At 33.8% G+C, this 12,278-nt stretch overlaps 1 protein-coding gene across 4 annotated transcripts; it reads right to left on the minus strand.

Annotated features, from left to right (window-relative positions):
* Positions 1–6,585: 6,585 nt before the first annotated feature.
* On the minus strand, positions 6,586–10,821 carry LOC112716375 (pectinesterase 31). 4 transcript variants are annotated; one of them, XM_072205393.1, is made up of 7 exons: positions 10,430–10,816; positions 10,180–10,284; positions 9,681–9,758; positions 9,228–9,415; positions 7,660–7,833; positions 7,261–7,300; positions 6,586–7,014 (listed from the first exon to the last, which is right to left on the minus strand). In XM_072205393.1, the coding sequence occupies exons 1-6, from the start codon at positions 10,673–10,675 to the stop codon at positions 7,288–7,290; spliced, it is 804 nt and encodes a 267-aa protein (XP_072061494.1). In that variant the 5' UTR covers positions 10,676–10,816; the 3' UTR covers positions 6,586–7,014; positions 7,261–7,287. The 4 variants fall into 4 exon arrangements, with proteins under 4 accessions (XP_072061494.1, XP_025624067.1, XP_025624066.1 ...); XM_025768282.3 differs by having other exon boundaries at positions 9,228–9,471; positions 9,647–9,758; XM_025768281.2 differs by lacking the exon at positions 7,261–7,300 and having other exon boundaries at positions 10,430–10,821.
* Positions 10,822–12,278: the final 1,457 nt, after the last annotated feature.

Below are 12,278 nucleotides of genomic sequence, written 5' to 3' on the forward strand. Positions count from 1 at the left end.
TATCTACTCTTTACTTTTACAACAAGAAAGACAATTAACTAACTTAGATCAAAGTGAAGAAAGGGTGCTAGTTAATGTTGTCAATATATATTGGAAGAACTGGTAATAAAAACAATAAAGGGTTTGGTATGACCTTGAATGCAAATTCTGGTATCACAAGTCGAGGTGGTAGAGGCGGACGTGGCCGAGGCCGAGGCCGAGGCAGAATTAGTAGTGAAAGAGGAATGATGAGAAGTTATTCTCATTGCGAAAAGGCTGGATACACACCATAGAGACTTGCTACCATAAGCATGGATTTCCTCCTCATTTGCAAAAGAGATTTGGAGTAGCGAATGTGAACAATATGAATGTTTCTGAGAAAACATGTGTAGAGATGGCAACATACATAATATGCATTCAACTCAAGAGGAGAATAGTAAGAGCCTAAACAACTTGTTTTCCGAAGATAAAAAACAAGCCTTGATTTCTCTATTCCAACAACATAAAGGTGATCCCACCTGCTCATAGTTCTCTTCAAACACAAGTCATAAACACAGTGATAGCTCCTTCAGCAAGTATACATCATATTTTATCAATTTCTCACATTTCTTTACACACATGATTAGATAATTGACACTGGTGTCATTGCGCATGTTACTTTTTCTCTTCATGCTTTTCACTCTCATCACACAATAGATCCTGTATTAATCAAATGTCAAAATGAAATTCAGACCACAGCAACAATTAGTGAAACTATAATTTAACCTGTGATTTTTACCTTACAAATTTGTTATATGTACCCTCTTTCAATTTTAATCTCATATCTGTGTTTGAAGTAACTAATTTTTTACCTTGTCAATTCTTATTTAACGATACACATTGTGAGATGAGATACATGACAACCTTTTTTTAAAGATGATTGGTTATGTTAGACAAAGAGATGGCTTGTATATCTTCAATACAGATGCAACTTATGTCAACTTAGAAATAAAGAATAGAGAACTAGTCAACACCAGCAATTGAATTAGTGTTATTGCTATCACAAGCACTATAAATCATGAAACTTGGCATTGTAAGTTAGGACATGTCTCAATTGATAGGTTACAGGAAATGAAAAAGAATTATCCTTTTATTGTATGTCCATTAAAAAATGAACCTTGTGAACCATGTCATTATGCAAAACAAAAAAGATTGCCTTTTCATTTGAGTCAAACAAAATCTGTCAATTTATTTGGTTTAGTGCACATGGATATTTAGGGACCTATTTCTACCCCTATCTTTTGCTAGCCATAAGTATTTTTTAACAATAGTAGAAGACAAAAGCAGGTTCACTTGGCTATTTTTTATGAAAAATAAAAGTGAAACTTATTTTCTTATCCAACAATTTGTGCAACTAATTGAAACCCAATTTTAAACAAAAATAAAAAATATCAGGACTGATAATGGATCTGAATTTATCATGAATTCCTTTTATGAAAAATAGGGAATAATTCATCGAACTTCATATGTTGAGACACCTCAACAAAATAGAGTCGTGGAAAGAAAACATCAAGATATTTTGGATATTGCTAGAGCACTCATTTTTAAGGCTCATCTTCCTAAAATTTTTTGGAGATATGCTGCATCGCATGCTGTACATATTTTTAATAGAGTGCCTAATTTATCTATTAATAATAAAAGTTTTTATCATATTTTTTTTAGTAAAATATCAAACATTCAACACTTCAAAATTTTTAGATGTCTTGTATTTGCTTCAACTTTAGTTACAAATAGAAAGAAATTGGATAAAAGAGAAAGAAAATGTATTTTTCTTAGCTTTAAAGCAGGAACAAAAGGATATCTTTTGATAGACATTAATAACAAATAGTTTTTATATCTAGAAATATAATTTTTTATGAAAATTTCTTTTTCTATAAGAATAATCAAGTTTCTCATCAATTTGAATATATTTCCAATTCTAATCAAGATACTAAGCCTACATTATATAATCATGATCCTATAGATATCTTTGATAGTGGTGTTAAATTTTGAATACCACAACTAAACCAGCAAGTGTATCGAGTCGTACCAAATAATACCTCAGATGAGTAAGGATCGATCTCAAGAGGATAAATGGACAAAGCAACAATAGTTGAGTGATTCACTTAGTCAGACAAGCAGAAAAGAGTGCTTTGAGTGCAATTAGCATGAAACAATAATTTAGAAATTAAGAAAGAAAACAATGGCATGGGTGTGAAAAGTATGCGGAAAATAGTTAAGGTTTCACAGATATTTATTTTTCCAGATTAACAATTTTTACCAACTACCTTAATCATGCAAGATTTAATTCATGGCAAACTTTAGTTGATTAAACACTAATTCCTTAGTGATTTAATCTCCTCTAACCTTATCAACAGCCAATTCCTTGGTCACTTAATTTAGATTAAATGGTTAAGTTTAATTCTAGTTTATTAGCCACATAAACCCTAATTTCCCAAATATAAGATGATTATATGTCACATATCACGTTAAGTTCAGATAATTAGTGGTTTAGGAGGAGTTACTTTCAAGCTGTTATTCAAGTGAGTAACTTTTTCAAGAATCAACAAGAATTCATGTAGAAAAAGAGCTATCTTCCAATATACTCAAATTCATAAGATGAAGAACGAAAGTAATCATTGAATTTAAATCAATACATTAATTAAAAGTAGATTGGCAATAGTATTCATCCATAGAATAAACAGAGCTCCTAACCTTAACAATGGAGGTTTAGTTGCTCATGGAGAAAGTAAACCCTAGCAGAGAAAAAGTGTAAAGTGTCGAAGAGGAGAAGAAGACCTAGGTCAAAATCTCTTCTCCTTTTATATCTAATTCTAATTAATGTAAAATATATTTTCTAAAAACTAACTAATATCTTTTCTAATTGTAAATAGAATAAAATTTAAATAAAAAATAAGGGAGATCACGTTGCTATATTCCTCAAAAGATGTGGGACCAGGCAAGATCCTGAAGCTGGTGCCAAATCAAAAGTGCATTGTGAGTTGATCCTGGCGCCAAACTTGAACTGGATGACATTTGGCGCTAGGTTTGAATGAAGCATGCACGAAAATCTCTAATCACAGCGCTAAACGCCAGTGATGCGGCGTTTGGCGCTAACAAGGCCGAACCAAAATGAAGCTTTGTGATGATCACGATACCAAACTTGGATGGTTGAAGTTTGGCGCCATCTTCTGCTTGTACTTGACTCCGTTTCTTCTTTTTGAATTTCACAAAATTCGTCCAAATGCTACCTGAAATAAATTAAATTCCAAAACAACTCAAAGTAGCATTTATAGTGGCTTAAAGCACTTAATTCTTGATTCAATTCAACAAATTCAATTGCAAATTCACTAGAAAAAGATAAGAAAGATGCTCATGCATCAGATAGCAGTACATTATCTTCCCATAACTTAGATTTACATCCCATTTAACATACATTGCTAAACACTCCTTCCAACACAATTGATGTTCAACCACAGCCAACCCCAACTCTTTGAGTTTACCAGCAGCACCAACATCATGTACTACCCCATCATATGATGAAAACCAATCTAATCCCCAGTCCATTGATATTAATCCACCTCCTATACTAAGAAGATCTCTTAGAGAAAGACACAAGCCAAGATATCTTGATAATTATGAATGTATACAAACCATTGTCTCTAATAACATGGTCCAATCATCAATCACAAAACGATATCCTATTTTCAATTACTTGAGTTACAATTCCTATCACAATTATACAAAGTCCTTTCCATTACAATTTCTACAAATCCATAACCAAAGAGCCATGAGCAAACTATTCTGAGTGATTGTTGGCAGAAAATAATCAAAGCTGAGCTTGAAGCATTGGAGAAAAATAAGACTTGAAAACTTACTACTCTACTGAAAGGAAAACATGCAATCAGATATAAATGGGTATTTAAAACCAAGTATAACTCTAATGAGACTATAGAGAGACACAAAGTAAAGCTTGTGGCCAAGGACTTCACTTAAACACAAGGGTATGACTATTTTAATACCTTTAGTCCTGTAATCAAAATGACTACCCTTTGCGTACTCTTAACAATTGCAATCGGTAAGAACTGGTTTATTCATCAATTAGATATGACCACTGCCTTTTTCATGGTGATCTACCTGAAGAAGTCTATATGAAGTTACCCCCTGGTTTAAATGCGCAGCTAGGAATGGTTTGCAAGATGGAATGATCCTTATATGGCCTTAAGCAAGCAAGTCGTCAGTGAAATTCTAAGTTATGCTCTGTCTTGATTGCTTCAGGTTACTCACAATCAAAGGTAGATCATTCTCTTTTCACCAAATATTCTCCAACAGGTTTCACTTCTATTCTCGTTTATGTCGATGATTTGGTTCTAGCGGAGGATGATATAGAAGAGATCCAATGTGTGAAGATGAAATTCGATACTTCGTTCAAAATCAATGATTTAGGCGAACTAAAAATTTTTCTTGGGTATGAAAGTTGTAAGGAGTAAAAGGGGAATATCTTTATATTAAAGGAAGTATACTCTTCATCTCCTAAAAAGAGTATGGATTATTAGATTCAAAACTAGCCAACATACTTATGAAGTATTCAATTCATCTCTCAAAGTCATCAGGAACATTATTGAATGATGCTAAGCCATATAGAAGACTCATTGGAAGGTTGATATACCTCACTAATACCACGCCTGACATAAGCTTTGCTGTTAGCAAGTTAAGTCAATTTCTAGATTGGTCCACAGATGAGCACTTCAAAGCAGCCTTACATGTGTTGAAGTACTTGAAAGGAGCTCCTGGAAAAAGATTACTTTTTGAGTCTGTTTGTGACTTATCCTTCCGTGGTTTCTCAGGTTCTGATTAGGGTACATGTCCGGATACCTGAAGATCAGTGACCGGATATTGCTTCTTTCATGGAAGATTTTTGGTGTCCTGAAAAAGTAAAAACAGTAAATAGTTGCTCGGTCATCTTCGGAAGCAGAGTATCAAGCTATGGCTCTTGCAACTTGTGAAGGAATTTGGTTTATGTATATCTTGAATGACTTCAAAATTAAATTACCAGGCCCTAGCTATGACATTATTTTGTGACAACCAATGTGCTAGATATATTGTGACTAACCCAGTGTTTCATGAAAGGATGAAACACATTGAGATTGATTGTCACAAAGTTAGAGAGAAAGTTCAAGACGATTCTTTAAAGCTCATGCCAATTCCATCAAGAGAACAACTTGCTAATATCCTTACAAAGGCACTTCTACCAGGTCCTTTTGAAGAGATATGTAGTAAGTTTGGAATGTATAATTTGTACATTTATTAATGTATGAATACTAAGGGAGGCTATTAATGTATGAATACTACTAGTACTCCCAGTATTCTCTATTTATCGGGTATCGTGTGACACTAGTAGATGATAGTTGTATAATAGAATATGAAGAGGTAGCTAGTATAAATTTTTTTTCTTTCTTCTTTTCTTTTTTGGTTATATATAGTTGTACCTTTTGTCTCTGTAAATATGTGATTTCTCCACTAACGCAATAGACACATTTCTCCTTTCTTTAGCTTGCATAGCAGAATTTTTATTGTTCACCAAAAAATCTGCAGCTCATAACAGATTTCATCAATAGAGACCCAATTAAAAAGAAAAAAAATATAAAGATCTAATTAAAAATTTAATAAAATTTTAGAAACCTACAGAATAATTAAACTTTTTAAAAACAATTCTAGTTTGCAATTTTTTTCATTTTTCCAAACCACCCCATTGCTAACTCTGTTATTGCCCACAAACAAAAGTAATAGTTGGGAAAAAAAAACAAAAGTGAAAAAAAAAATTTGAATCTCTGGTCGTCGTGACTTCATATGAAATGTGGGAAATTAATGACTATGTTCAACTTTCTTAGTTTGGATATACATATTATTGGAGAAGAAAGACAAATATGTATATTGGAGAAGAAAGACAAAGAAAAGATGCTTGAACCAAAATATTTAATTTCTTGCTGATACAATTTCCTTCTGATATGATCATATCACGTCTGTTTTTTAAACTTTTTATCCTTTGTTCTCAATTTTTTATTTTCTTTGCTTGGACGAATTCAAGAATTTGGTGGTTTGGAAAAACAGAACAAATTGTAAAATGAGTTTTTTGAAAATTCTTGTAAGTTTCTGAAATAGTTTTACTGTTTTATCATAGTTAAATCATTTGGTTTTTCTAACTCAATTTAATTCCTCTAATAAGTAATAACAATCAAATGTGTCGGGGTAACTAACTCCTTATTTATAGGAGGATTGGTTAGACACCAAAATGTATATTGTTCTTAAATTATTTTAGAATTAATTTTTAGTATAGTTAGTATATAGTTTAGAACAATGTTTATCGTTGAAGTATCAATCACGTTTTAGTATATCCAATTTAATGTATCTATTCTATTCTAAAAAATAAAAAACCAGTGTTGTTATGTGCAATTTCATGTAAATTTTTTAAAAATGATTGAAAAACACATATTACAATTTTTGTTTTAGAAAATTACCTTTAATTAATTCGTCAACTTAACTTCTAATGATTCATAACCAGGGTTATCAGTCAAACAAAAAACGATGTGCAAAACTATGAAAATTATTCACTTACAATCCTTGTGCGTTCTATAGATTAACAATGTGACCAATATACTAGTACATAGTAACAAAGATATGGACCATATAATATACACACCGATGCAGGAAATATTAATCTCCTAAGCAATCTCTTATAGGAATAAAAGTACAATGACTTACTTCCAATTAAGCATTTGACACATTTTTCTTTTTAAACATGCAAGACAGTGAGCATGGAATATGCATGATCAACAACTGTTTGGAGCATTGTCCTATGCTGTATATGGAACCTTCAAGGCCATTCTTTGAGCAAGCCAAGGCCTTTCGGGATCCGGGTCTATGAAAGGATGCATGAGGAACTGCTCTGCTTCTTCATCCAACAATTCTCTACACCATGTTACTCGTCTCGATTGACTGCAACCAGGTCCAAAACACCTGCAGTATACACGTGAGTCATTTTAGTCCCTGCATTTTAAAGTTCGACTTTTGGTCGCTAATGCTGCAAAATGCGATACATATCGGTCCTTGATTTCATTTATGATTCATGTTTGTTGTGTCCTCATTGATTTGTTGCATTATATTATATCATTGAATGATGAACATGTTCAAATTTAGTTTCTAGAGTTTCCGAAAACGTGTCCAAAGACCATTGAATTAAGTGTGATAGTAACAGAATGTCACCTTGGAAGAGTAGTTTGAACTTATTTTTCATGAATGCCACCTAGAGATCACCATAATAAAGGAACAACAATTGATTCAGCCACTAACATGAATATTTCCTCAAAGTAAGGCCAAATAGGGGAGGATTATAAACTACCCACTAGATGTACTCCCACAACAAACAAAGCTTCGGTTGACAAAATGACTAATTATTTTAATAGGGTATTTGTAATCACGAAAGTAAGACTTGACCTAGGAGAGAGACAATAATTGAAAACTATCCATTCTTGATTCAGATCAAACATCTTAACTATATTTTTTGGTGATACTGAAGCAGTCAAGTACCGAAATTAACCATACTCTTAAGATAATGATCTTGCAAAGTATAAACCAGTGCAAAATGTAATCTGCCAGAGATACCTGTATTCATAAAAGCAAGCACTTCTCTCGTTCTCAACTTTTCCCCAGTTATCCCAACCAACATGCTTTATACAATGATCCATGTAAGTGTATGCAAAGACCACCCTTCCAAAAGGGCCCCACGGCCGTCCAAGATATGCATAAGATTTTTCTCCATTACCTGTGATAACACATCTGCGAAGGCACAAGAGACATTACTCATAAAATTTATAATTTATAAAAAGTTTTTGCCAGACGTGATTTTATAGAAAATCAATTCGAGGGGGAAAAAAAGGAGAGATCAAATTTATCCATAATTGAATAATAGATGATAAGCATCCATAGATAAATGACTTGGAAGTAGTTACAGTACCATTGACACAGGTAAAGCAAACGTGATACAAAGTTGAGGAACATGAAATTGAACAGGGTGCAGCTATGTTGTATCCAAAAAACAAATGAGGCAGTATCTAATTACAAGGAAGTAGTATGAGATTCTAATACATAATTCAGGTTCTTGTGGCAATCTTAATTGTCCACTCACAATCTCCACTAATTACTTATAACATAATTTTCTAAATTGCCTAAACTATTCACACCTTAATTATATGCTTATTTACTAATTACTATTCAATATCACCTAATATATAAACCCTTATTAGCATAAAGGACATGAGTATGTTCATGTATTCACAATTTGCCTCACACCTGAAAATTTTCAAAATCATGCAAAAATGTGTGATATCTGGAATGCAATAACTGCTGACAGCAAGCATTCCTGGAGCAAGTAATCTGCCAAAGAATAGAAAAGAGAGGTTGATCGCTGTCTTTATGAGTTCGTGATGAGACGGAGATCTCAATCAAGGGCTCTGAAAGCAACTCTTGAACCCCAGGAGAGGGAACTCAATAGGTAGAGGCTATAGAACTGTTAGGTTGGATACTCCAACCAACCCTAGATCCGCCTTATATTGCACGAGATCTAGTATCTATTCTTTATTCTTTTCTTGACTTTTTAATAATTTGAATTTGATTGATTTACTATTTATTTCTAGCTCTTTTAAAAACCCGGTACCGGTAGGGGAGGCAGTAAGTTCGAAGGAAGTGGTCAAGTCTGAAATCAAGCACGGCCTTAGGCCTTAGGAAAAGGTGGCTGGGACAGAGGACTTGTAATATCTCTCTAAATCAGGCAAAAGCGAAAGACCCTCTAACGTAATTCGAATGGGGGCTGACCGCTGATCCCACTCTGGCCTCGCAGGGCGGGCCCCCGTGGTTTCGAGCTGGAGCTGCCATAGCTTATGGCTAAAGCAATGGGAGGGAAACCAACACTCAAACTGCCATCCTTATAAGGGTGATCTTCATTAAACTCTAGTAGCATGCTCCTAAACTAAGAATCTCAGTTATTGTACACTTCTCTGCCCATAACAAGAATGACGACTGCAAAAAAAACTGCCCTTATTGCTTCCAGACTGCTGATTCTTTACTGGATTGAACTAGTTGGGAGCTTCTTATGAGTTATTATTATACACTAAAAACACGGTACTAGGCGCGACAAAGAGATTGTTAACACTAGACAGTGGTCAGTTACAAACCTCAAGAATACATAGCCAGTTGTTTCCTGTGAAGACTTTCGGCTCTGTGCTGTAATGAACCCTTCAGACTTGCAGTGAATATGACAGTGTTCCAAGAGAGCAGTGCTATTGCCAAAGATAAAGTCGACACTACCTTCAATATAGCAATCTTTCAAATATTGTTTTCCATAGTGTAAGTACAGTGTGTCCTGCACCAATTTCATGAATGCAATGAATGCATGAACCGATGATAAGACCAACCAATCTGCTAATCATCGCATCAAGATATCATTTAGTGACGATCATAACTTACACAAAGAACTCATCCATCAAGATAATAGACATTGATCAATCCATTCTTGAATCAGAAGTGAATTCTCAAAGTTTTAATGTAATTTAACTAAAGTATATTTCATAAACAACTTCATGAAGCTTCTAACCTATACAAAAAAATGCATCAAGACATGGAGCTACCTGCCATCCAAGGAACCTGCAATTGTAGAAGGCGCATCGATCTGCTGTTACCCTAATTGCCACTGCTTGCCCTGAACCCTACCAGAAGAAGGAAAATCCATAAGCACTATATACTAGGCAAAAAAAGCTCAAGAAGATGCTAATGAGACAATAATATAATGAATTCATGATTCAGGGTTTAAGTTGAATATTAACACCTTATGGTGTCACCTGATCTATATATAGATCAGACTGTACCTAGTGGAACAAACATCAATCGCTACTGCTTTTGTATCTAATGAATTTACAGTATATTTTCCCAGTAGCAAAATATGTCAATTCATCCTTATGAAGAAACAAAATATTCCTATTAATCAATTTTGTATCAACTACACACACTTGTGCTCATTTACCAAACCAATGGTTTTCAGGAATTTGATGCCAAATTAAAGAAAGTAGCACAAGAAAGAACCTCAAATAAACAGTGAGATTTAATTCAACAAGAGCATTAGTGCATTACCTGAGGGGAAGAATTCTCAAAAGTAATATTCTCAGCAATGAAGTCCTCCCCTTCTACAATTGCAGTTCCACAACCAAATGTCCCTGTCCCTATCACCCTAGCAGGCTGCAACAAAATCCACCATTGAAGAATGAAAAATAAATTTGTAAGATTTTGAGACATAGCCATTAAAAAATTTGAATTTTGATTTGACAGATACACAATACAGTAAATGAGGAAAAGATCTATGAAGAGGAGTGGCATTACTTACTTGATGGTGATCGATTTTGGAAGCAGTGTTGTTCCAGGTAAGAAGAGTATCCTCGGGAGTGAGGCCAGCAAGAGTGATGAAATTCTTTGTCTTAGGGACATAAAGCGGCTGAAGGTAGATTCCCGGCGACACGCGAATGACGGTCCGGCGAGTGTTGCTGAGAGGGACGGCGTCGATGGCGTCCTGCACCGTTTGGAAGTCGCCGCTTCCATCTTGCGACACCGTGAAGGTCAAGCAAGCCGCCATTGTTATCCTTGTCGCTCTATTTCGATTTCAGTATTGGTGATGGTGACGGTGGCGGTACTAAGGAGAAGGACGCGTCATCTCGGTGCAACAAAAGGATTGAAATAATACTAACACACGAGTTAAAGTGTGAAAATGACTTCCTTTATAAATGGAAATTCGTTGGCATATTTATATTTCAACTTTAATTTATCCATAAATTTTAATTTAATACTTCTTTTATTTATTTTTTAATTTAACAAATGTGATTAAAAATAAAACAATAAATTTATAACTAATATAACATAATATTAAAATTAATTTAAAATATATATATCTTTTTTAATCCTCTTAGGGTGTACATGAATCGAGTAAAATCAGGTTCGTCTCGACCTAGACTCGACCCGAAACAATAACCAAATCTATTTTTGAGATTTTTATTCAATCCTAGACATGGTGAAATCACACCAAATTAATTCCTAAAATATTTTGAATTGGGCCGAACCATATACACCCTAATGAAAATTAATAATTAATCTAATTGAGACTGATTTTCCTTTGTAATTACCAAATTAGTCCGCAAATCTTTTAAAAATTATTTTAGTCACCCACTAATTTTAATACATAATTTTATTTTTAACGTTTATTTTTGTTATTCAATAACATTAAATACTCCACTAGAAATTAATTCACACCTATAATAGTTAAATATTTACGATTAGTAAAATAGATAAATCAGGTTACATTTTCAAAACAACCTCATTTTGAATTTCACCATCTTTACCTCCTCGTCTTTACCTTTGAAGATTATCAGGGGCTAAAAGAGGAGAAGTTGAATCTTTCACTTTCTTTTATTTTGCTTTAAATCTTGAATTCAGTTGTGATACTTTGAGTAGAAAACAGGAAAGATTATAATTTTGTCTCTTGATGCGGTAAGAACCAAAACAGAGTTACATGAAAGGTGTATTATGAAGAAGTGTTGCTGAATAGAAGAATCAGGAGATACTTCAGTTTTGTCTCCTATAATGCAGAACCAGAAATAGAGAAGAAAAATAATAATGACACACAGATGTATCCTGTTTCAGCTACTCAATGTAATATAGCCTACAACCAGTCTCCATCACATCAGTGACGAAATTTTATTATCTTTCAACAGAATTATATTCACCAATTCTCTCTAGGATTCTACCTAATTCTATCTGGGACAAGTTCAGTTTCTAACTCAAACAAGACTTGACTAGGAACTCACCCTAACTTTTCAATAGCAAAGTGCTAACCCAACTTGTAAGAAAATTTCCTCAGGATCATGACAACAAAACAGAAAAACTTACAAATAATTTCTGAAATAACTATGGCTTTTTCTTTCTCCAAGTTTAACTCCTTGCCTTTTACCACTCAATGGCTTTTTTTTTACAAACCTCAACATTTTGTCTTTTACCATTGAAATACAGAAAGACTAAACTGAAAAAATGAGATACTCAATGAAAACCATGAAGGAGAAGAATAAACAGCTCAGTGATCTATGGAAACCCAAACGTGTGCTCTCACTCCTTGCCTCAATCTTTGGCCGTTCACCCATTTAATAGAGGAGTGAAGCTTCTAGGATTTGAAACTTGCTTCAGCATTT

This window comes from Arachis hypogaea, chromosome 10 (assembly GCF_003086295.3).
Source record: "Arachis hypogaea cultivar Tifrunner chromosome 10, arahy.Tifrunner.gnm2.J5K5, whole genome shotgun sequence".
NCBI classification, from domain to species: Eukaryota; Viridiplantae; Streptophyta; class Magnoliopsida; order Fabales; family Fabaceae; genus Arachis; species Arachis hypogaea.